This window comes from Triturus cristatus, chromosome 10 (assembly GCF_964204655.1).
Source record: "Triturus cristatus chromosome 10, aTriCri1.1, whole genome shotgun sequence".
Lineage (NCBI taxonomy): Eukaryota > Metazoa > Chordata > Amphibia > Caudata > Salamandridae > Triturus > Triturus cristatus.
Window position 1 is genome coordinate 146,253,697 of NC_140593.1, and position 22,670 is coordinate 146,276,366.

The window sequence follows — 22,670 nt, forward strand, 5'->3', positions numbered from 1 at the left end:
TATATATCTCATATGGTTGGATATGATCGTATTGGGATTTTTTTTAAATGAGCACGTGTCAAGCGGGTTCAGAGAAATGTGCGAAGGATGAATTTGGAGGTTTCATCTTGTACACTATAAATGACTCTTAGACCTCTGTACCTCCCTTCCCATGTTCAAATGGCAGAATCGTTTGGCTTCCATGAATGCTTTTCATTCGAATGAAAGCTCCGCCAGCATTTTTGCAGATAATATAGCTGCTACTGAATAATTTAGTGACTGAACTACTGTTTTATTCATGATCATTATTTTGTTTTAAGACTGTCCGCCTTTCACCCTTTTACACATCTGTGTTAACAGATACGTGATGCAAAATCCGGTACAACAAATCTGATTTTTGTTTTTATTTTCATTTATTTGTAAAATATTACAGAACTATTAGAATTGTTTGAATTTTCTGCGTGTCTTATGTTGTCCTAATTTATGTGTTTTTGTATTGTCTTTATATTATATTTCATGTATGGGTTATATTATGTTGCATTTCTGTGCACTTGGATAGTGAAGGAAAACAGTGTATCGAGCCTCTTTATGCCACTGACTTTAAGGTAATACATATTTAAAGTGACACAGTGGCTATTCAGTTTAGCCATTTAAGAGACAATATAATATAGGCTGAGGACCTCAGTCTGCACTTAAAAACGTAATTAAATACCAGCGGTGATTTCTGAATTGGGGCGTGAAGGCATTGCCCCCTGTTTGTTTTGCTATATATCGTGTTTATTATAGTGCATTTATTTTTTTAGCTGCAGCACTGCAAGTCCTAGGCAAAGTAGTTACAGGAGAGTGGGGGGAGGTGGGAGCCTGCGCTCCCAGCCTATTTGCTGATTGTCAGGTGCCGGTCTTTCTTGAGGTGAAGTTCGCATGCCGGGTTGGACGGGTGCCTCGCTCCAACCAGCCCAACATGCGCACTTGAACCCTTGCCTACTCCACAATTTTTACATTTTTTTATTCTTAAACATTTTTATTGGGTTTTCTACATTGAAGGATCAATATACATTGATGTTTTCAAAGAGTACATGCATATTACTGGTAGACATTACATAAGTATTGAGTCTTTGTTACAGGTGGGTAAGGATAGAAGCTGACAGTGAGGTGAGACCAAATCATTCTTCAGTTGAATTTATTTCCTACCTGGAGGGAGATTGTCCTCCCCCTTTTATGTCCCGTGGTGAAAAAAATATTAGGAGCCTCTAACTGACTGTAAACTCAAGGACAAACCAGGGGAAGGAAATTGAGGCTATAGGTGTGGGAAGGTGGTTGCTGTTTGTGGCTTGTGTCTATGCTGTTATGGTTACAGGCTCAGGCGAGATGTGGCTTGATCTTATCCGGGGGCGTGGTGGGATAGGATATCATGAATGTGGGGGCCTTTGAGAGAGCGGGGGCCTACCTTAGCACCCAAAATTCCCATGTGGAGATGTCCGTGAGCCCCGTGACCTCCTGCATTGTACCGTGGCCAGTGTCCCCAATAGTGCTGTAAGGTGGGGCAATTCCAAAAGATATGTTGAAATGTTGCACTAGGGGCCTGACAGTGGGGGACAGAAAAACTGTGACTCTGGGCAGAAACGCTGGAGATGTGCTGGTGTTAAATATGCTTGGTGTAGGATGTAAAATTGCATATTTTTAAACCAAGATTTTTTAGATACTTTCTTTGGATACTCCAGGGCTTGTTGCCATTCCCTATCGTATGTAGCCTCTTGAATTCCTCTTCCATGTGTCTCAGTTGGGTAAGCGGTGCAGACGTGCGTTCTCATATGGCTACATATATCCATGTGATTAAGTGGCGTCCGGGGCCCATGCGCAATACTGTATGGCGTACCAGGTGTTTCGCGGGTTCCCCTTCAGATAGGTCTTAGAACTGGTGACAGTCCGAGATGATTTGTCGGTAGAGCAGGAACTGCTCACGTGGGAATCCACTCTCCTCTGCCAGTGGGACAAATGAGAGGAGTTGTCCGCCAGCGATAAGGGGCACCACCTCGAAGACTGAGTGGTTCGTAAAGCTTGGGCAGTATAATAAATACTATGGGAGGTGTATAGTTTGGTGTCTCTGGACTGTTGGTGGCCCTGTAGCATGTAGGACCAAGCCAGTGCTACCTGAATTGGGCTTATCGAGACAGGTCGGGTTCCCGGCAGGAGCAAACGATGAAGTGCCAGTATCGATAAGGGCCCAGTCTCCAAGCTGGCGCACTGCTGTGCATCGCAATAGCCTTTGAAGCTGTGCCGTAATAAAATCCACTTCAAATGACGGTCCCCTAATCCTCTCATATCGATTGGCAGTTGCATCTTGGCAAGGGCAACTCTGCGACGCTCTTTTCCCCAAATAAGGGAGCAGAGCAAGGTGTTGAGTTCCTGGAAAAAAGGGCGAGGGGGAATGTGAGGTTTGTGAAGTGGTAGAGGAGGCGGGGTACAAAAACCATCATCGCCAGGGCTATTCTCCTGACAGGGGCAAAAGGAAGGATCTTCCAGAAACCAACTAGGGCTCGTATGCCTGCTAGTATCTTATGGCAATTGCCCTCTTAAAGGTCCTTAGGAGAGTGATAAAGCCTGAGTCCAAGATATCGAGGGGCCTCTGTATCCATGTGAGCATGACGTCTCCGACATGCATGTTGTGCAGGTTTAGGTCGGGAATGAAGAGGTAAATAGTGGATTTCGCCCAGTTGACTCTCAATCCGGCCGCAGCAGCAAAATCCGCAAGTGTGGCCCAAAGAGGATTGAGGTTCGTTGTGATATCCCTTACATAAAGTAGCAGGTCATCTACCCACAGCGACACACTATGGGTAATGCTCGCTAAAGGAATATCCCAGTCTACACCCTCCCCTCGGGGGCTCCATTACTAAGATGAAGAGTAGGGGGGAAGTGGTCATCCCTGACTTGTGCCTCATGCAACTGGAAAGGGGGCCGAGATATAGCGGCCGAGTCCAATCCGGGATGAGAGTTTTGCGTAAAGTAACCTCGTGTTTTCCAGGAGTGTGGGGCCCACTCCCATGTGCTGAAGCACCATAAAGAGATAAGGCCATGTCAAAGTATCAAAAGCTTTCTCCAGGAACAGGCAAGCGGTGTGGGGAAATCGACCCTTTATCTGATCCCGAACATGGAACAGTCAGCGGATACGTTTGGAGGTATTTCTACCCGGGATAAACCAGCATTGGTTTTGGTGTACCAATGCTGGGAGGACCTGGGCATATTGGCCCACCAGGATCTTACCTAGGATTTTGTAATCTGCCAATAATAAGGTGATTGGCCGATAAGAGGGCAGTAGCGTAGGGTCCCATTCTGGCTTTAAGAACTAGAACAGGAGAGATTCACACAGTGAGCCAGGGGAGTTCCCTATCTTTTAGTGCTGCTCTGTACATGACACCAACCGGGGTGACAGTAGGGTGGAGAATGAACGTGCTGTGGTATTCTAGTGGTAGGCCAGCCACACCTGGGGCTTTGTTGCGTGCTAAGGCCTGGATCGTGTGGTTCACATCAGTTGATGTGATCTCTGCATCAAGAAGTTCTGTTGAATGGAGTAAGTCAGGCTGGTAAGGAATCTGTCTACGAGTCCCCAGCAGTCCAGGTCTGGAGCTCTGTATATCCCGGCGTAGTAATCTCTGAAGATTTGCAGGATGTCTGCCTGTGAGCGGGCCACGGTACCTGAAGGGCGAACTATATCTGTGATTGGTCGCATGTCCATGTCCTGACGGATAAGCCAGGCCATCAGTGCTCCATAATTTACCCCCTCCCGATGTATTCTGGCAGCATGTGCCCTAAAGTTATACCTTTGCAGATCCGCTAGCGCTTCCACGTATGCGGGCTTTGCCTCCACGACCTGAGTTGGTGACGCTGAGTCGGCGTCCGCGGCCTTGGTCAGAGCTGCCAATTTACGCTCTGTTGTTTGTATGTTATGTTCTAGTGTTACGCAGACCCCCGCTATCTGTCGAATACAAGCCCCTCTAGTGCCGACTTTGAAGCCGTCATTTTAGCATCCTGGAGGATGCAGTTTGGGCATTCTCGAAGGAATAGCCTCGAATGCAGTTTTTCTGCTCATGGCGGAACACTGGGCCCTTGAGGCAATCGTGCGGTAGCCGCCAGGTGGGGACAGGGGGCAGGGGAGGTCGACACCTTTGGGGTAAGTGGTGCGCGTAATGTTCAGATAGGACCAGGCTCAGATAGTCTGCCCTTTGGACTTGGGGGATAACCGCTGGCGAGCGTAAGAATAGATCGAGGTGCACTAGCAGATTGTGTGGGATGGAGTAGAATGAACAGAGTTTGACCGCTGGATTTTGACTCCTCCAGGATTCTAGTAGTGACCAGTGGTTTTCCCAGGTACGGGAGCGCTTTGCCTGCAAGCTAGCTAAGGAGTAGGGAAGGGAGGGATGAGATCTGTTTGTGGATATGTCGAGCAAGCAGTTGTAATCCCCTCCCAGTATTCATGGCGATGTTGTGTACTGGGCCACGGCCTCTGACCGGGAGTCTCAGACTTTCCCTTGCTCAGTGTTCAGAGCGTAAATGCTGCCTATCTGAAAGAGACATGTTAGTGATAGATTCCTTACCTTAGAATATCCCCAGGCGTCAGACTGGATCCGGAAAGTTTCGCTTAGCAGTACCCCTGCGCGTCAGTAGGTGGCGTTGTGTTGCTCCGCGTCCGTCACTGACGTCGTAAGTGCCGAGATGACGCCACTGAGAGTACTTAGGCGCCACCCATGCGCGCTGAAGTCAGTTCTTTCTTTTTCCACGCCAGCAAGCGCAGATCCGGGTTGAGCACGTACCTTAGTCACTTTTTGACTACTATTTTGAGACTTTTTGTCTCCTCTCTTTTCTCTTGGTGCATGTAGGGATGCCCGGCTTTAAGTCCTGTGGGGCCTGCCGCCGGAATATGTCGGTGGCGGACCCCCACTATGTTTGCCTCTACTGCCTGGAGACTGCCCACGACTGCCAGGATTGTCGAACCATGGCACCTAAGGCCTTGCGGGAGCGGCGTAGGAAGTTGATGGAGGTCCAGCATTCGTCACGCCGCCGCTCCGGGTCCAGGGGCTGTTCCCGGGACTGCTTGCGGGACCGGAGCTGTCGCTCCTCAGGCTCCAAGTCTTCGCCTTCGGATTCCAGTAAGCGACGCAATAAAAAAGTCTAAGAAGCGTGTTCGCTCTCTGACGTCCCCCCTGTCGCTCCCCGGAGGCGGACGAGAGGGACAGGTGCTTCGCCCCGGCGGCTCCCCTGGCATACCCGGGTCCGTCGGCGACTCCCAAACAGGTGCAAGAATCCCTTGCTACCATGGACCGCCTATTTAGGCCTCAGGCTCCCGCTGGCGCGCCTTCGGGCCCCGCGGTCCATATCCTGTTGGCCCGGCGGCTCCGCCACCGGTGCCAACGGATCCTGCGCCAGCGGATCCAGCCCCAGCGCCACGAGGTGCGGCGTTGCCGGCTCCGGTGCCGCCCTCGGCGCTACACTGGGTGCCGTTTATTCCTCCCTTGCCCTGATTCCAGGACCATTTTGTTCCAGCCTGGGATCTGCATTCGGAGCCGACGCCGTTCTCGGCGCCGTTCCCGATGCCATTCGTCCCTTCTCCGGCTTTGCCGCCACGACCGGCCCTCTCTACGCCAGAGGCAGACGAAGACTGGGAAGGGTCCGAGGACCCCCTTGCCCGGCAATGTGACTCCGAGCAGGATTGGGTGGACGACTTGGAGGAGGCAGGCGAGCTCGAAGTCTCCTCCGACCCGCGGTTCGCTTCCCCCCTGCCTACGATGGAGGAGGGTGCCTCTTACACAATGGTCCTCCGTCGGGCGGCTGAGGCCCTTAATCTTGACCTCCCCACAATGGCCCTCAAGACCAACCTCCTTACCGAGGTGCTCCAGACTGCGTCTACTTTGTCGGAGCCGTTGCTTCCCTTCAATGACGCCCTTACCGACGTCCTCTTGGGCACCTGGTCGTGGCCGGCCACTGGGGCCCCGGTGGATAAAAACGTCACCAGGCGCCACCGACCGGTGACCCCGCCTTTTTGACTACTCACCTGGTCATTCAGGCCTCGACGTCAGAGTGCTTTTTCTACGGCCCCGCCAGATAAGGACTCTAAATGGCTGGACCAGTTTGGGAAGCGGTTGTTCTCTTCGGCCAGCTTAGGGCTGCGGTCGGTGAACACCGCCTGTTTGTTGGGCCGCTACTCCCACGCGGTGTGGGATGCTGTTGCTCAGGTGTTGCCTCAGTGTCCTGAGGAGGTGCAGGCTGTCCTTTCTCAGGCAATTGCTGAGGGTAAGGATGCGGCTAAGTTCGCCATTCGGTGTGGGTTGGACACCGCTGACTCATTGGGCAGGGCGATTTCTACAACTGTGGCGTTGCCACGTCACGCCTGGTTGCTTTCGACTGGGTTTTCGCCTGATGTCCATAGCTCACTCATGGATTTGCCCTTTGATGGCACCCGCCTGTTTGGCGACAAGGCTGACAGTGCCCTGGAGCGCTTTAAGGATTCGCGGGCTACAGCCAAGTCCTTGGGCCTTTCTACTAAAAGTTCAGCCTCTCCTGGTTTTCGTTCCTTTCGTGGTCAAGGTAGAGGCAGTTAGGCGCGCCCGTCCCCTAAGCCTGTGCAGAACCAGCCCCAGTGCGGCCGGGGTCGCGGTTTCCGCAGGGGCCGGTCGGGGAACCAGCGTGCGGGTCCGTCCACCTCCACCCCCGCTGCTTCCGCCCCCAAACCTTCCTAATCTCAGCTTCGGGGAGCACCCCACGCCAGCGGGTGGCAGGATCCGCCACCACCTCCCTCACTGGTGAGAGATTACATCAGACAGCTGGAGGCTGCAGATAATCTGCCACAGTTACTCCCTTCCCTTTCAGTCCTCCCCTCCTGCCTTGCCACCTTGGTGCCACCGCATGTCGGGGGATCACTTGGCTCTTCTCCGACAGGAAGTCAGGGCCCTCCTGGCCAAGGGGGCCATCGAGTGCGTTCCTGGGCCGGAAGTAGGGAGTGGTTGTTATTCCCACTACTTTCTGGTCCCCAAGAAGGACAAAGGGGGTCTGCGTCCTATCTTGGACCTCCGGGACGTCAATCGCTTCCTCCGGAAGGAGAAGTTCAAGATGCTGACTCTGTCTCAGGTCTTAGCTACCCTCGACCCTGGAGACTGGATGGTAGCGTTGGACTTGCAGGAGGCATATTTTTACATTCCCGTCCTGCCGGCCCACCGGCGTTACCTGCGGTTCACAGTAGGCCGGGAGCATTTTCAGTTTGCTGTGCTCCCCTTCAGCCTTACCAGCGCCCCTCGGGTGTTCACGAAAGTGATGGCGGTGGTTGCAGCTTATCTGCACATGTCGGGGGTGTCAGACTTCCCCTACCTCGATCACTGGTTGTTGAAGGCGGGCTCACCCCAGGCAGTCGTCCACCACCTTCAGACTACGGCCGACCTCCTGCATTTGCTGGGGTTCTCCAGCAACGTGCCGAAGTCGCACCTGAGTCCCTCTCAGAAGCTCCCCTTCATCGTGGCGGTTCTGGATTCGACACTGTTTCGGGTTTATCCTCACGAGCAGCGAGTCTGGGATATTCAGGCTATGATTCCGACCTTTCGACCTTTGTTCCAGGTTTCAGTCACGGTGACCCTCCGGCTCCTGGGCCTGATGGCCTCCTGCATCCTGCTAGTGCCACATGCCAGATGGCATATGCGGGCTCTGCAGTGGGACCTGTAGTTCCAGTGGGCGCAGCATCAGGGCAACCTGCCCGATAATGTCCAGATCTCGGAGGGCACTGCACGACAATTGCAGTGGTGGCTCACGAATCGCGATTGGGTCAATGGCAGATCCCTCTCCCTTGCCCAACCGGAGCACACAGTGGTGACGGATGCGTCCCTCCTGGGATGGGGTGGCCACTTGGGAGAGGCGGAGATAAGAGGACCATATCATTCTTTTGGAGCTTCGGGCGATCCGACTGGTACTGAAGGCATTCCTTCCCTCTGTCCGGGGAAGTGTGGTGCAGGTGTTTACGGACAACACCACCGCCATGTGGTATTGCAACAAACAGGGCGGGGTGGGGTCCTGGACCCTATGTCAGGAGGTTCTGCGCCTCTGGACATGGCTGGAACATCAGGGCATTACCTTGGTGGTTCAACACCTGGCAGTTTCTCTTAACGCCAGGGCGGACGAACTCAGCCGCCAGTGCTTAATGGATCACAAATGGTCCAAGCCTCTGTATAGAGTACATTTGTGCCTGCAGGGCTTGAGGTGGATTTGCTTGTGTATCTGTGCTCTATTATGTAGGATGGTGCCGAAGTGAGGGGGTTGGTGTCTGCTTGGTGCTTTGGATGTTTGTCTCCTCGCCAGTGGCCGCGGCCCTTCCGGTGAGGTCACCGCCCTTTTATTGATATGTCTGTGGGGGCCAGCCCTCTAGGCAATGCATTATTTTCCGCGCTGCAAGAGGCCAGCGCCAATCTGTGAGGGGGCGCACTGCACGTGCCACATGCCTCGATTGTGGCGCTGAATAATGGACCCAGGGAAATGTATGTGTGTTTGTGCACTTTTCACTCCAGTGACACTGACGGTGCTGGTTGCCCCCCTCTGCTTGGGTCCCACGCTACCTCACTCGTCCCCAGGGGTAGGACCCCCCTCCCACTGCACCTCGAGTTCCGGCGCCGAGCCGCAGGCCGTGGATCACTCGTCATCCCCTCCCAGTCAGGCACTGCCCTTTGGGACAGAGGATCCAAGCCGCCGGCTTGACCCCCTGGGTGAAGGCCCAGCTCGTCCCAGATGCGGCGTCACTTCTGAGCCCGATTGCGGTGGGGCCTCTCAGATAAGCGGCTTTAAGTGCTGCGGAAGAGGCGAGGGATGGCTGTCGGGCATCTCCGGGCTTTCTGTCGCCTCTTGTCTCCACAGGTGTCTGGTCGCACACGGTCACGTCCACTAGCCTGCGGTCGCTGCTCCTCCTCTTTTGGGGGTACCGCTGTACATGTCCCGCAGGCCCCACTCCAGGTGTCTGCTCTCCTGTACCTCGGCGGGCTTTATGAAACATCAAATTCACTTCTCCAATGAAAGTCAGCACCAGCTTCTGGGTCACATCTGTTGAGCCGGAAAGCCTCAGACTGCTGGTTTTCCCCTTGGGGTTGTTAACAATCCACGGGCGTCGCCATGTTTGGCTTGGTCATCGTCCCGCAACTCTGTCTCTTCTTATGGCACCGCTCCCGGCCTTCAGCAGAGGTGATGCCAGGATCAGCTAACTTCTTGCCACCAGGCTGCTCTTCTGTGTAGCCCCACCGTTGCAGATGGCTGTTGATGGTGGGGCAGGCAAACTGAGCTTCAGGCACCAAGGCTCCAAATGAGTGCTGGCAGCCCTTGACCAAGCCAATCCCTCCACTTCTCTCTTACTGTTTCCTAACAGAAACAGCAAGGGAGCAGCGTGTAGATTTGCTCAGGAGTCGTGGGGTGGGACACAGCCTGAGGGAGGTGAGGTGAGGTGAGGTGAGGTCATAACTATCTGTCTCTTCCATGCTCGTGGCATGCACGCACGAGTGGAGCCTGAAACTAGGGAAAGAGACTCTTTATAAAGTCATTGCGTGTTCAGTGCTGACAATGAAACTAGGACTGGACAGTGAGTGTCCTTTCAATTAGCCCTCCTATTGCCTAATCCTTCATTCTGTGATTTTGGGCAAGTCACTTATTTTCCCCATGCTTGAAAACAAATCTGACATTGTGTAAGGTAACCTATGTTCATGTGAAGCGTTCCAATGTGCTTTGACAGAGTTGGCGCTATAGTAAACTTAAATAAATTTGCTGATGTCTACAGAACTTTCCTTTAAACTCATGCTTACGTTAGGTATGTTGTGACCTAATTGGATGGTCTTCACCAGGACAGGCTGTTTCTCGATTCCAGAGGCGTCATGGAATCACTGGGTATGGTACACACTTCTAAGGATAAGAAAAAAAATATTATCTTTGTATACACCACCCTCAAAATAAATCTCTGTACCAGACACTCCTAACTACATAAGCTGTTATTGGTGCGCTGCTTGTGTCTGGTTGAATTTGGGTGTTGTAGAGAGGCACCCGGCCTCTGTTTGATAATGTTGAACCTTGTAACACTGCTTGGGACGGGCTCGCCCAGAGGAGATTAAGGGGCTGGAGACCCCTCTGGGTCTTCGCCCGCACCAAGTATTACTTTTGGTGTGTACTCCTTTATGCAGCGTCAGCTAGGCCTTCCTGCATATGAGGGATCCGAGAGAAAGTCTGACCATCTACACTGGCGACCTCCAGGTTACATCTCAGCGTCCCTGCACAGCGGACTGCACAAGTCTCTTCTTCGGCGAGGCCCTGCTAGCTGCAGTCATCGTTTCAGCCGCATGCGGCTGGCGCCTGCCGGCCCATCACTCCACGTCTGGCATCCCTTGGCAGCATCTGTGGAGACCTCCAGATGTACCTCAGTGGCGCTCTGCCACCTGATCGTCTCCTTCACCAGATGAGGGTGCAGCTACTAGCCCGCGTGGGCTGCCGGCTCACTTTGGTTACGGCCTGCCATGTCTCTCTGCCCGGCGCTCCATCACTGAGGTGTATCTGCAGGCCATGCCCCGCCCTCCTTAGGAGGGCACATTGGTAGCAGCGGCCCTGACGATCATGTGGCGCAGCAGAAGCAGCCCAGCTGACACCTACCTCCTGGCGAGAGTCTGATGGTGGCCCCCAATCCCAGCAGGAATATGGGGGCACACCAGGTCATGAAAAAAAAGGAGGGACACAAATACAATAATAACACAGAACAACCAAACAAGGACAAAGGCAGATATAAAAGAAAAAACTCAGTAATATTGGTAATGAAGGAGGATGGGGCCCATGAAGCTGCAGTAACACAATAAAAAAAAAAAGGAAGGCACTAATCATCTGGAGGTATGGAGGTACACTGGTGCAAAGAGTAGCCAGAGACAGCCACAATGGCCTGTGGTCGGAGGCCAGGCCCTTCCTCAGTAGTTCTCCACCACAACCCCACACGCTCACAGGACGCGCTCTTGCACGATGAGCACGCCAGCACAAGCCAGTGCAGCCGAACCCCCAAGGGATGCTGCCCTGCCATCGCAACACGACAGCCAAGGGGCGGTGACGCCACTCCAGCTGTTCAGTGAGCTCTCCGACCCCAAGACAGCGGTCCCTGCTGGGGGTCATGTATCAGGCTCCTCAGCCACTACTTCAGAGGCATGAGAGAGACAGACAGCCATCAAGAGGTCACTGCATCTGCACTACTGCGGCGGGGAGTTGTACGACATGTTCAAAACTCTCCCAGACATAGGTGATGATGACTATTTTGATGTCGCGCTGACGGCGCTGAACAGTCATTTTGACCCCCAGATCAACCCGGACTTAGAGCGGTTCAAACTGCGCCAAGCTAAGCAGTGTGACACCGAATCTGTTGATGTCTTCTACGCACACCGGAGAACTCCCAAGCATGTGCACTTTCCACAACCAGTGGAAATCGATACAGGCCCAACTCATACAAGGGTGCCGGTCAGTGATGCTACATCGGCTAATCCTCATGGAACCAACAATATTACTCGACAAGATCCTTATATTAGCCCAATTTCACGAAATATCGAATTCTCAAGCCGAAGAGATGTAAGCAGCCCTCATCAGGCACCCGGCCACACCCAGCGCCTTCCGCCCGGCCAGCACACATCAAGGAAGAGAGGGTGGATGCCATCCAGAAGTGCCAAGGCCCGTGCAACCCTCGAAGACTCCTGCGGGCGAGCCCTGCGGAAACTGTGGTGCTGAGCACCCCTCATCCTGTCTCCATTACACAAAGAGAAGTCTGCTCCAGGTGCGGCAAACTGAACCACTTCGCAAAGGTCTGCAGGAGATCCAAAACTACCTTCAGCAGGCTGGGCAGAATGCCAGCCAACATCAAGCAACCTTTGCTTGAAGACTCACTGGGGCAGGAAGATGTCACTCCACCAGGTCCGGGGTTCAACGTGGAAGGGGAAGAAGACAACGGGTTTGTAGTGTCCTTTGCCAGCCGCACGGAACAGTGTCGGCGGCCGCCTCCCATATGCACCATCCAACTGAAAATGCTCCACTGTAAAAGCACTCCAACACTGGAGCGTCTGTGAATATCATGGACTCAGAACAGAATGCGCACAACTACTAAACGATTCAGAATCTACAGAGCATCTATAACGTAGCTGCAAGACAACTCCTTAACATCAGGTTTAAATTTTCGATGTGTATAGCGCATCATGTCATTCACAGCTCTAGTCCTGCTTCCTTCTGCAAATACCTTATGCCTACCACCAAACCACAGTTCTTCTGTCTAGGCTACCACCTGTCCGGTCTACCCCCTCCATCAGCAAGTCCCATTTGGAGTGAATTCTTTCTCAGTCAACATGGCCACTATTTGGAACTTGTTCTCAGCAAGAATTAGAGTAGCTAAAACCCAGGCTCATCCCATGTTGGTAACGAAATGGTATACCCCATACATTTTTCGAGGGCGCATAAAGACCTCTCCTGCGCCCTTCTGTTCACACTTTTGGCTACACCTATGCCTGTATGCAGAGGCACCATGTTGAATGCTCATCTCACCCAACACCTCCTGTAAAGTACGATTTTCATCAAACCGCATGTTCATCCATGCTGTCAAAAAGAGTCCCAGAAATTGGATGCTAATCCAGAGCGCTTCTCCAGCCTGGCAGAAGTGTGAAGCCTCCTATATTTGCTACAGTATAATATGATGCAGTACAGTATTTTTTGTTGTAGTGCCATTTTCCTTCCTCATATGAAGTGTTTGTCTACAAATAAGGATAATCTTCATTCATAACAAAATTACATAATGTTTTCTTTTAAAGAAGAAATATCAGTCAATCAATCAATCAGGGGCTTGTGAAGTGCTGCTCCTCACCCATGAGGGTCTCAAGGCTCTGGGGGGGCTGTTGGTCCCTCTGGGTGTAGGATCATCCGAAGAGCCAGGTCTTGAGGCCCTTCTTGAACTAGGTCAACGACCCGGATTGCCTGAAGTGGAGGGGCAGGGTGTTCCAGGTCTTGGTGGGAGGTAGGAAAGTTTACTTCCACCAGTTCTGGTCTTGTGGACCATGGGGACCGAGGGGAGGCTAGGGCGAGTTGGGCGGAATGGAGTTGTCTGGCGGGTACGTGGAATGCGAGGCAGTGGTTCAGGTGTGCTAGTCCTTTGTTGTGGAGAGCTTTGTAGGCATATATAAGGAGTTTGAAGGTGATTCTCTTGTTGACTGGGAGCCAGTGGCGTTGTCATAGGTGTTGTGTGATGTGGCTGCTGCGGGGAATGTCAATAACAGTCTTGTCTGTGGCGTTTTGGGCTTTCTGTAGTATATTGAGCTGTTTCTGGGTGACCCCAGCGTAGAGTGCATTGCCATAGACGAGTCTGCTGGTGATGAGTGTGGGGATAACCGTCTTTCTAGATTCTGTGATGATCCATCTAAATGTCTTTCAAAGCAGGTGGAGTGTGTGGAAGCAGGCTGAGGAAACTGCATTGATTTGGTGGTTCATTGTGAGTCCAGTGTGATGCCGGGGGTTTGTGTGAGTGGTCCATCGGGTGAGATGGGGTCCCAGAGCGGCTGGCTACCAAGAGTCATCCCAGGCTGAAGGGGAGGGTCCCACGATGAGTACTTCGGTCTTGTCCTAGTTGAGCTTGAGGCAGCTGTCTTTCATCCAGGTGGCAACTGCCTTTGTTCCGCTGTGGAAGTTGGTTCTGGCTGTTGTGTGTTCATTGGTGAGGGAGAGGATCAGCTGGGTGTCAACGGCGTAGGAGACTAAGTTGAGTCTGTGGCTTTTGACAATGCCTGCAAGGAGGGCCATGAAGATTTTGAAGAGGGTGGGGCTCTGGGAGGTACCCTGTGACAAAGCCACAGCTGATCTCTGTAGGTTCCGTGAGGAACTGACTAGCGGAGTCCGGCCGGTGAGGAAGGAGTGGATCCAGTCCCAGTACCTTGTTGCAAATGCCTGCGTCTTGGAGTCTTGTGATTGGGGTGCAGAAGGAGACGGTTTCAAAGGCGGCCAATAGGTCGAGTAGGATGAGGGCTGCGGTCTCACCCCGAACTAAGAGGGAGCGGAGGTAGTCAGTGTTTTTGCGATGAGTGTGGTTTCCGTGCTGTGGTTGCTTCGGAAGCTGGATTGGAAGGTGTACAGGACGTGGTTCACTTCTATGAAGGCAGAGAGTTGGGCGTTAATGGACTTCTCAATTACCTTGGCTATCAAGGAGAGGAGGGAGATGGGTCTGAAGCTCTTGTGATCCGTCAGGTCTGAGGACAGCTTCTTCAGCAGGGGGTTGATCTCTGCGTGTTTCCAGTTGTCAGGAAAGGTGGTAGTTTCGTTAGAGCAGTTGATCAGGCGGCAAAGCTGAAGGGCCATGGAGGCAGCTGCTCTGTGGAACATTTGGTACGGGCAAGGATCCGACGGGGCTCTTGAGTGGCTGCTCTTCCTGGTCTTCATGTTGTGAGTGGGGTCCAGCAGAGCACGGTCTGTTGGGGTGCGGCGTGGTTGCATGCGGCGGTGGCGGGCGTAGTGGCAGGTTTTAGGGTGTCAGAGCTGTCGAATATATGTCTGATCTTGTGGTGGAAGAAGGTGCCAAGTTTGTTGCAGAGGTCTTGCGAGGGAGGGATGTTTGTGGTGTCTCTGATGGGCCTGGCAAACACCTTGACGATGGCTAAGAGTTCTTTGCTGTTGTGTGTGTTGGCGCTGATTCTGTCTTGGAGGTGTATTTTCTTTGTGGTTTTGAAGAGGAGGTGGTACGAGCTGATGGAGGATTTGACGGTAGCGCGGGTTTCCGGTGTTTTCTTGTTCCTCCATCTGTTCTCAAATTGTAAATTGTCTGCAGGTGCGTCTGGACTCGTGGAGGGTGGGAGTGAACCAGCTGGCTTTCTTGAAGCGTTGCTTGCCTGGTCTTTCTTTGGGGGGCCCAGAGTGTTGTCGCAGTTAGAGATCAATCTGTGGAGGTTTTGTGCTGCGATGTTGGCATCCGTTGGTGGAGTGGGGTGTGCTGAGGGAGTCGACTAGAAGTTCGTTGGTGGCCTTGAGCCAGGTGCGACGGGTGGTGGGCGGTGAAGGCAGTGGTGCTCATGTTCCCGCTGTTGTAGGAGAGTGGGTCGAGCAATAATGGTGGTAATATGCACCTTAGAAGCTGTTTCATGCTCAACTACAGATTAAAGAAAATGGAGTGGGCAATGCATAATCTGTGGCTTGGGAAGCATAGCTGCAGGATTTACGCAAAGAGTATGTGTGTTTTTGTTTTAATCAGAAGTAAAATAAACGAGGAATGTGAATAATACATTGAGTGCACAACAGATCGTACGCATGAGATCCCCCAGCTAGAACACAAACCTGACCATGCAGGTCAGGAGAAACTTAAGTGTCGCCGAGCTCCCTTTTGGCTTTTCCCAAGGCTGTGAAAGGAATAGCAGAAGCTTGGCTGGTGGAACCCAGGAGGCACTTCTCACTATTTGAACACATGGCGGCATACATGTTCAGTCTCCTGGTATCATGTACGATTCCTTTGGCCAGTCTTTAATTGTGGGCCCATTTCAGTACCTGTTGGATAGAAAGCTGCAGTGACATCTGGTATTAGCCAAGATGTTATTGTTTAAAAAAAAAAATCCTTAAAAATGCCTACAATTACATTATTACATACCAGGCTTTCAGTCAGTACTCCTCACGCATTCGCCCTCTATCAGTTCAGTATCGGAAATAAGCAAAGTGATTCCCAGAGGCCGTGTCCAAGCCAGAGATAAAGGCGCGCCGCTCGCATTGTCAGACGGTGGGTCCTGGAATGCCGCGCTAAGCCATGCACGCAGTGCTCACACATGTAGTGTCGTTAGTATTTCTTTTCCATTCACTACAGCATGCAGCATCGGTCGATGGGTCAGCCCATCTAAGCTATTGGTTCCCTTCCGTGTGCATTACTGTATTCTTCCCGAGTACGGTTTCTGTATCCACACACAAATAGGTGGCCTAAATGTTTCCTTAAAAAATGTACTTATTCTAACTTTTAACCTTTTCCAAAGTACTATTTTTGCAAGGCCCAGTAACTCCCTTGACAGTTCTACTGGGCTCTCGCTGCAGCCCCCTTCTTTGAATGAGTTTCAGAACTATTCAGTGATGGATGTGTGTGTGTGCGCACATGCACTGCGCCAAGCTTTGAATGCTCTTGTTACACTTCATCATTCAAGGGCAGCCATCCACTCGTGCACATTCGTATACGGGCGGCCATCTTTCCATGGTTTTGATAAATCTTGATCTCAAAAGCTTTCAAGGTGACTTCACGTCGGTGGCCATTTTATACTGTTTTTCGTTCAGCCTGATGTATGGTTTATATCTTGTTACCGCCAAGTATGCCAAGTAAACTATTTGTACCTCTGTTTTTTATATCCTTCAGTGGCCTTATGGAGACATCTGCAGTATTGGTCCTGTGGGAAAAGGACAAGGAACAGAATTCAGCCTTACTTTTCGGAAAGGAAGTGGAAAAAAGTCTGAAACACTAAAGTTTTCTACCGAACACAGAACAGAACTGTTAACAGAAGCACTGGTAAGATATTTGAAGCGATTTATTGTTACGACTCTCTTGGATTTCACTTTAGAAAAGCGTTAGCCGAACTGTGTTTAGGAAAGCAATTTAGCAATCATATAAAGAAGAAAGGCGAAGGGCACACGCGAAGTTTCTGGTTTGGACCTCAGATGTTTTAATCTTTTCCATCACAATTTGTGCAGGGTTCTGATCAAAGTTCTTTTAACATTGGTACTCCAATGCAATACCCGGTGTTCATTTCTTTAAAAATATGTAAACATAGCACTCAGGATGACATGGGAACTTTTACATGACCTCATCCGAAAGGGTTGTAAATCAGTAATTCTATGTGGGAGATATAACACATTGTACCACATGACCAAGCATGGAGCTCTGCATGTTGACAGGAAGATGGTGAGGATGCAGGCTAAGGTAATAGCTGAGCTTTCCTCTTTGCCGGTAGGAGGGTTTTTATATGCAGAAGACCTCAGCCAATGTCCTGATTGAGGTCTGATGACATCCCTGTCGGTAGTCAACTTGCTGAAGCCTGGACAGTTGGAAAGGCTTTTCTCTTCAGGACAACAGAAGAGGCATGTCCAGAGTGACTGCTGGAGGCGCTATGCTTCAGTAGGATGTGTAAGATCGTGTGGTACAACTTGGCAAACCTTGCCACAAGAGTGGTCCATACGGCCAGCAGAAGGCATTCTCTAGTGCCATCTGCTGTTGCAATGGTAACAGGCAGATACTAAGAGGTGAAAATGTGACACTGGAGTACTGAAAAAAAGCAGGTATTTCCTTTAAATGCCAATTATTATTTTGTGGAATCCAGTGTTACGGAGCATATTTATTGGATGTCGGGTCATAACAGTTTCATAATAAATTTCATTTGCCCATTTTACATGGGAAATCCGGTAGTAAATAACATGGAGCTTGTAAGACAGTAAGCAAAAGCCTTGCAGAGTCATTTTCCAAATTCACTGCTCAGTTTTACTCATAATACCCATTTTTCCACATTCTACAGTGATCTCTCCCTTCAGCCCTTCCGTTCTTCATATTCTGAGCGTGTCCAATGCCTCATCTCAATGTGCAACACCGCTAATTTACTGAGTCTGCATGCTGTGGAGGCCAAGAGGGATGCCCGTCATATCTATTAAAGATACCAATGCTGGAGCGATTTGTTGGACCCAGTGGTAAATGCCCCTTCACATAATGAGACTTACCAACGGACACCTTTGTCGAACCTCTACTGCCTGTCATTGGAGGACTTTAGTATTGTCTTAAAATAACTTCCAGGAATACTGATTTCATGATGTCAAAATTAGATGAGCAACCTAATTGTAATTACAGTTGCAACCAGACTTATGGAAGCAAGCAAACAAATAATAAAAATTTGATTCCATAACTAACTATGAATAGAAATTTGGATAGCAAACGCAACTTTCAAGATTCACCTTACTGGTACCTTTGGAATTAACCTAAATCAGATCATATTGCTGCAGCATAGCTGGTTAACCCAGTTCATCTCTAGCCGAGGAAAGACTAATTCGGAAAGTACTTCCGAATGAAATAGTTGCTTCATCTCGTACAGTGAAAGCACTGCAGTTCACAGCCACCTTATCTAGATGCGTGAACCAGCTGTGGGAAAGGATGCTCATCCGCATCACATTCCTACCTGAAGACTGACAAAGTAAAGCAAAATATTTCATAATGAATAGAAACTTTGAACTATGCCAAGCTTTCGGTGTGGCCATTATTAAATTCAGAAAGCTAAATAACAAAGTCAACCTGCAGCATCAAGCTTGGCAAAAACCATCTCTCTTGATACTGGAAGTTTAAATCTGAATTAGCAATATTCTCTGATGGATTAGGTCCGTGTATTGATTAGAGCAGTGGTTCTTAACCTTTTGACTTCTGTGGGCGCCCATTTAATCCTTATTGCAATCTGGGGGACCCTCCTCTGAACCATTATTGGGAATTCTGCAAACCCCACTGAGTTATTCTTGGAATCCAGGTACCCCGAACTAAGCAATTTCGATGATTTGAACCGCATAACAATGCAAAAAATACCCAACAAGCGTTTACTAAATTCAATTGAGACTACACATAGTCTCTACTATATTTTGTTTGATTCACTTGCACTGCTTCCCCGTGTCAATCGCAGGATGCTAACTTATTTTTTTGCATCCAATTCCATTCACATTTTAAGAAAGTTATAACATTTCCAATTTTCAATTTAGCTTCTTTATTTAGAACACTTTAATAATCTGTTTATATTATTTAGTTCGAGGCATGTGGGCTGCTGAATTCATATCTGTGCATAGATCGCCGCCTAGTGTTGGGTCCGGATGATTGCACATTGTTGTCCTGGAAGAGTCTTCGAAGTATCCTGAGATGGGTGACTCCTCCCCTGGACCACAGTGCGCATGGGCATCCTCTCCATCCCCAGATTGTTTTTTTCCGCCATTGGGTTCGGATGCAACTATCTTAGCTCAACTTCGGAATACTTAGTTTTTAGGCCAAAAGGCCTATAGTTTTCGTCGGTACAGTTACCGTTCGGTGTCGACTACTAGTTCTAGTGCTCCACACCCTCTTCCAACTTTCGGACCGAATTGGTCCAAACTTCGACGCTCGATCGACGATGGAATCGAGGACTCCGTTCAAGAGGTGTCCGTTGTGCCACGCCAAGTACCCTCATATCGACGTCCACCCAGTCTGTAATAAATGTCTCTCGCCGGATCACGACGAATCGAAATGCATGGCCTGCGCGCGGTTCCGATCCAAGAAAACTCTGCGGAACCGACGGGCAGCGAGGCTCGAGCCGCTGCAGGCAGCGCCCGCACCCACCAATATATTCAGCACCGAGGACGAGGACGCCGAGAGCGTGGAAGAAATAGTCTCTAGCCCCGCTTCAGAGCATGGTTCCCAATCGGACGACGATGACGAAGTGCTCTTTCGACGTGAAGAAGCAGTCGACGAGGTAGGGGACTTCGACGAAGCCTATGGGGCCGAAGAAGACAGCTCTCCCGAGGAGCTAGGCCAATCCGTCGAAACGGAAGCCGAAACTGTACATCGTCGTCAGGCTCCGGTCGAGGGATCGCCTTCGGGCCTTACCCAAGACCTAATACATGGTTCCTCGGCCCCGCCTTCCGGCCCGGCATCGAACACTATGCAAGAGCCACTATTACCAAAGACGACCGGGTTGTTAAACCCAAGCACATCCATCGCTCCAGTCCCTTCAAAATCGAAAGTGAAACTGGTGGTGGTCGGATCAAAGGCGTCGAAACAGTCCACTGCCCCGGCGCCGACGCCGAAAAAAGTCGTCGGCTCCGAACGCGTACAGAGAGACTTCGGCGCCGAGCTCACCACAGCAGACGCGGTCGACGCACAGAAGAAGCGTGCCCTCGGGCACCACAAGGCACCGACACCTTCGGCGCCGACACCGAAGCCCGTAAACTCCGCGGTCAACATGGCCGCCTCGGCTACGTCGACGCCTAAAGCACCAATGCCGAATAAGTCCTCGACTACGTCGACTATCGATGCATCCCTTCAGACCAGTGACCCCCTTCCGACAAAAAAGTCGGGGTCGGCCTCGACGCCTACTACCAAGATGCCCACCAAACCACCATCTCAGTTTGCTGTGCAGCAGGTCTCTGCATCTCTACAACGCATCCGTGACCGGGTAGCCCTCCACTCTACCTCGGGTCCCGACACTACCTCACCCTGTAGAGTGCACTCGGAGCCCACCAACATTACATTTGGGCCGCCACCGACATCGGCACCGAAACTATTTCAGATTCGGACACGTGTCCTACACACACAGTCCACCACCACTGGCCTAACAGAACAAGATTCTTCGGGGCCGCAATTTATCGACGCCGACACTGGCAGGTTAATGCTCCACAAGCGCAAAATAACGCCAGTCAGGGAAGAAGTGCCATACAAAATTCCTCTTAAACGCAAGCTACCGGCGGAGCAGGAACCAGTGCTACAAGAACACTTCCATCCCCTCCAACTAGATCCGCAGTCCTTTTCTCCTACACCTTCTGAATCGGACCCGATGCAGGAATATGGTGGGGACGATACCATCTACCCCGAGGACGCAGATCCCGATGAACCACAAGACCCTGATCAGGCATGGGATGACCCCACAGACCAAAGTATCGCGCCACATACTCAGGATGCGCAACTCTACAACATTAAAACATCTCCCACGGCCGCATTTAATGCCCTTATCGAACGGGCTGCTGCTCATCATGGGGTGGAGCTACATTCTGACGCCATTGAGGAGGACTTCCTGCTTGACACTTTCGCATCTTCAGAAAGGACTGTCAAGACTCTGCCCATGCTTAAAGGGGTTCTGAAACCTGCCAAAGACATTTTCAAGGACACCACAAGAGCCCGGGTGTTAAACCCCAGGATTGAAAAGAAATATAAGCCTGCACCTGGTGACCCTAAATACATTAGGGGTCAGTTGCCATTAGACTCTATGGTGGTTGCCAACGCTCGCAAAAGAGCCCACTCACAGACGACTGGTGATGCTCCTCCCCCAGACAGAGTCAAAGGTCCTCGAAACATCGGGCAAACGTATTGCAGCGCAAGCAGCGAATATCCTGCGCATTGCCAATACACAGGCACTCCTGGCACGTTATGACAGGTCACATTATGACACGCTGGAGTCACTGCTCCAACAAATACCAGAGGAGTATAAAGAGTCAGCGGAACTCCTCATTAGAGAAAACCAACTCCTCACTAATGCATCAATAAAATGCGCCCTAGACGCAGCTGACACAGTGGCCAGGGCAATAAACACAAGTGTCATGCTGCGACGCCATGCCTGGTTACGCATCTCAGGCTTCAAACCCGAGATCCAAAACAATATCCTGAACTTACCGGTTAACTCGGAATTTTTATTTGGCCCAGACGTTGACACTACCCTAGAGAAAATAAAAAAAGACAGACACTGCCAAATCTATGGGGGCGCTACAAACGCAACAATTCCGTAGTGGCTCCTTTCGTCGCACTGGAAATAGGGGAACGTCAAGGGGTCAAGGGTCACAACAACAGTATTCTAAAGGTGGCACACAAACCACCTACGACAAAAACAACAGGGGTGGATATCGTGGATCCAGCACCAAGGGCAGGGGACGTGGATATGGCAACACCAGGTCCTCCCCAAAGAACAAACAGTGACGCCCTCTCCCTACCCCCCGACCACTTAACACCTGTCGGGGGACGACTCCAGCTGTTCCTGTCCGCATGGAAGAACATCACCACGGACAGGTGGGTCAGGGACATCATTCAACATGGGTACTGTCTGGAACTAACTTCCACTCCACCCAACATACCACCAAAGCACCGTCCTATGTCAGTAGAACACTTAGATTTACTCCAGCAAGAAGTGCTTGCTATGCTCGCAAAAGGGGCCATAGAAGTAGTGCCCATCGCCCAGCAGGGCACAGGGGTGTACTCTCTGTACTTCTTGATCCCAAAAAAGGACGGCTCGCTCAGACCTATCCTAGACCTGCGACCCCTAAACCTATATATACTATCGGAGCATTTCCATATGCTCACCCTCCAACAGGTTCTCCCACTACTCAGTCAGGGGGATTTCCTAGCTACGCTAGACCTGAAGGATGAATACTTCCACATACCAATACACCCTTCACACAGGAAATACCTCAGATTCACTATTCAAGGGAATCACTATCAGTTCAAAGTTCTCCCCTTCGGAGTAACAACAGCACCCAGGGTCTTTACCAAGTGCCTGGCGACAGTGGCCGCGCATCTGCGAGGACAAAATATTCACGTCTTCCCTTATTTGGACGACTGGCTAGTTCAGGCCAAGTCCGCACAACAATGTGCCACCCACATGTCCCACACCATTCACCTTCTTCACGATCTGGGATTCTCACTAAATTACCCAAAATCAAGTCTCCAACCTGCGCACGTACAACAGTACTTAGGCGCGACAATCAACACTCTGGCTGCCACAGCTCAGCCAACTTTAGTGAGAATCAACAGCATGCAACTGCTAATCTCAAAATTCCAACCTCAACACTCCCTTCCAGCGCGAGTGTTCATGCAGTGGATAGGCATGATGGCCTCCTGCATTTTCATAGTCCCACACGCGAGACTACATATGCGCCCGCTTCAGGAGTGCTTAGCACGTCACTGGAATCAGGCT

The 22,670-nt window shown here is 51.0% G+C and overlaps 1 protein-coding gene across 5 annotated transcripts in view; it reads left to right on the forward strand.

Moving 5' to 3' along the window:
• DNAJC13 (DnaJ heat shock protein family (Hsp40) member C13) overlaps positions 1–22,670 on the forward strand; it is a 1,667,846-nt gene that overhangs the window by 191,697 nt on the left and 1,453,479 nt on the right. For all 5 annotated transcript variants that reach the window (XR_014970022.1, XM_085630673.1, XM_085630671.1 and 2 more), the window contains exon 4: positions 16,358–16,507. Coding sequence is in view for 4 of the 5 variants with exons in the window: in XM_085630673.1 (XP_085486799.1) it covers positions 16,358–16,507 (150 nt within the window). In the remaining variant the exon portion in view is untranslated. The remainder of the gene's footprint in view (positions 1–16,357; positions 16,508–22,670) is intronic.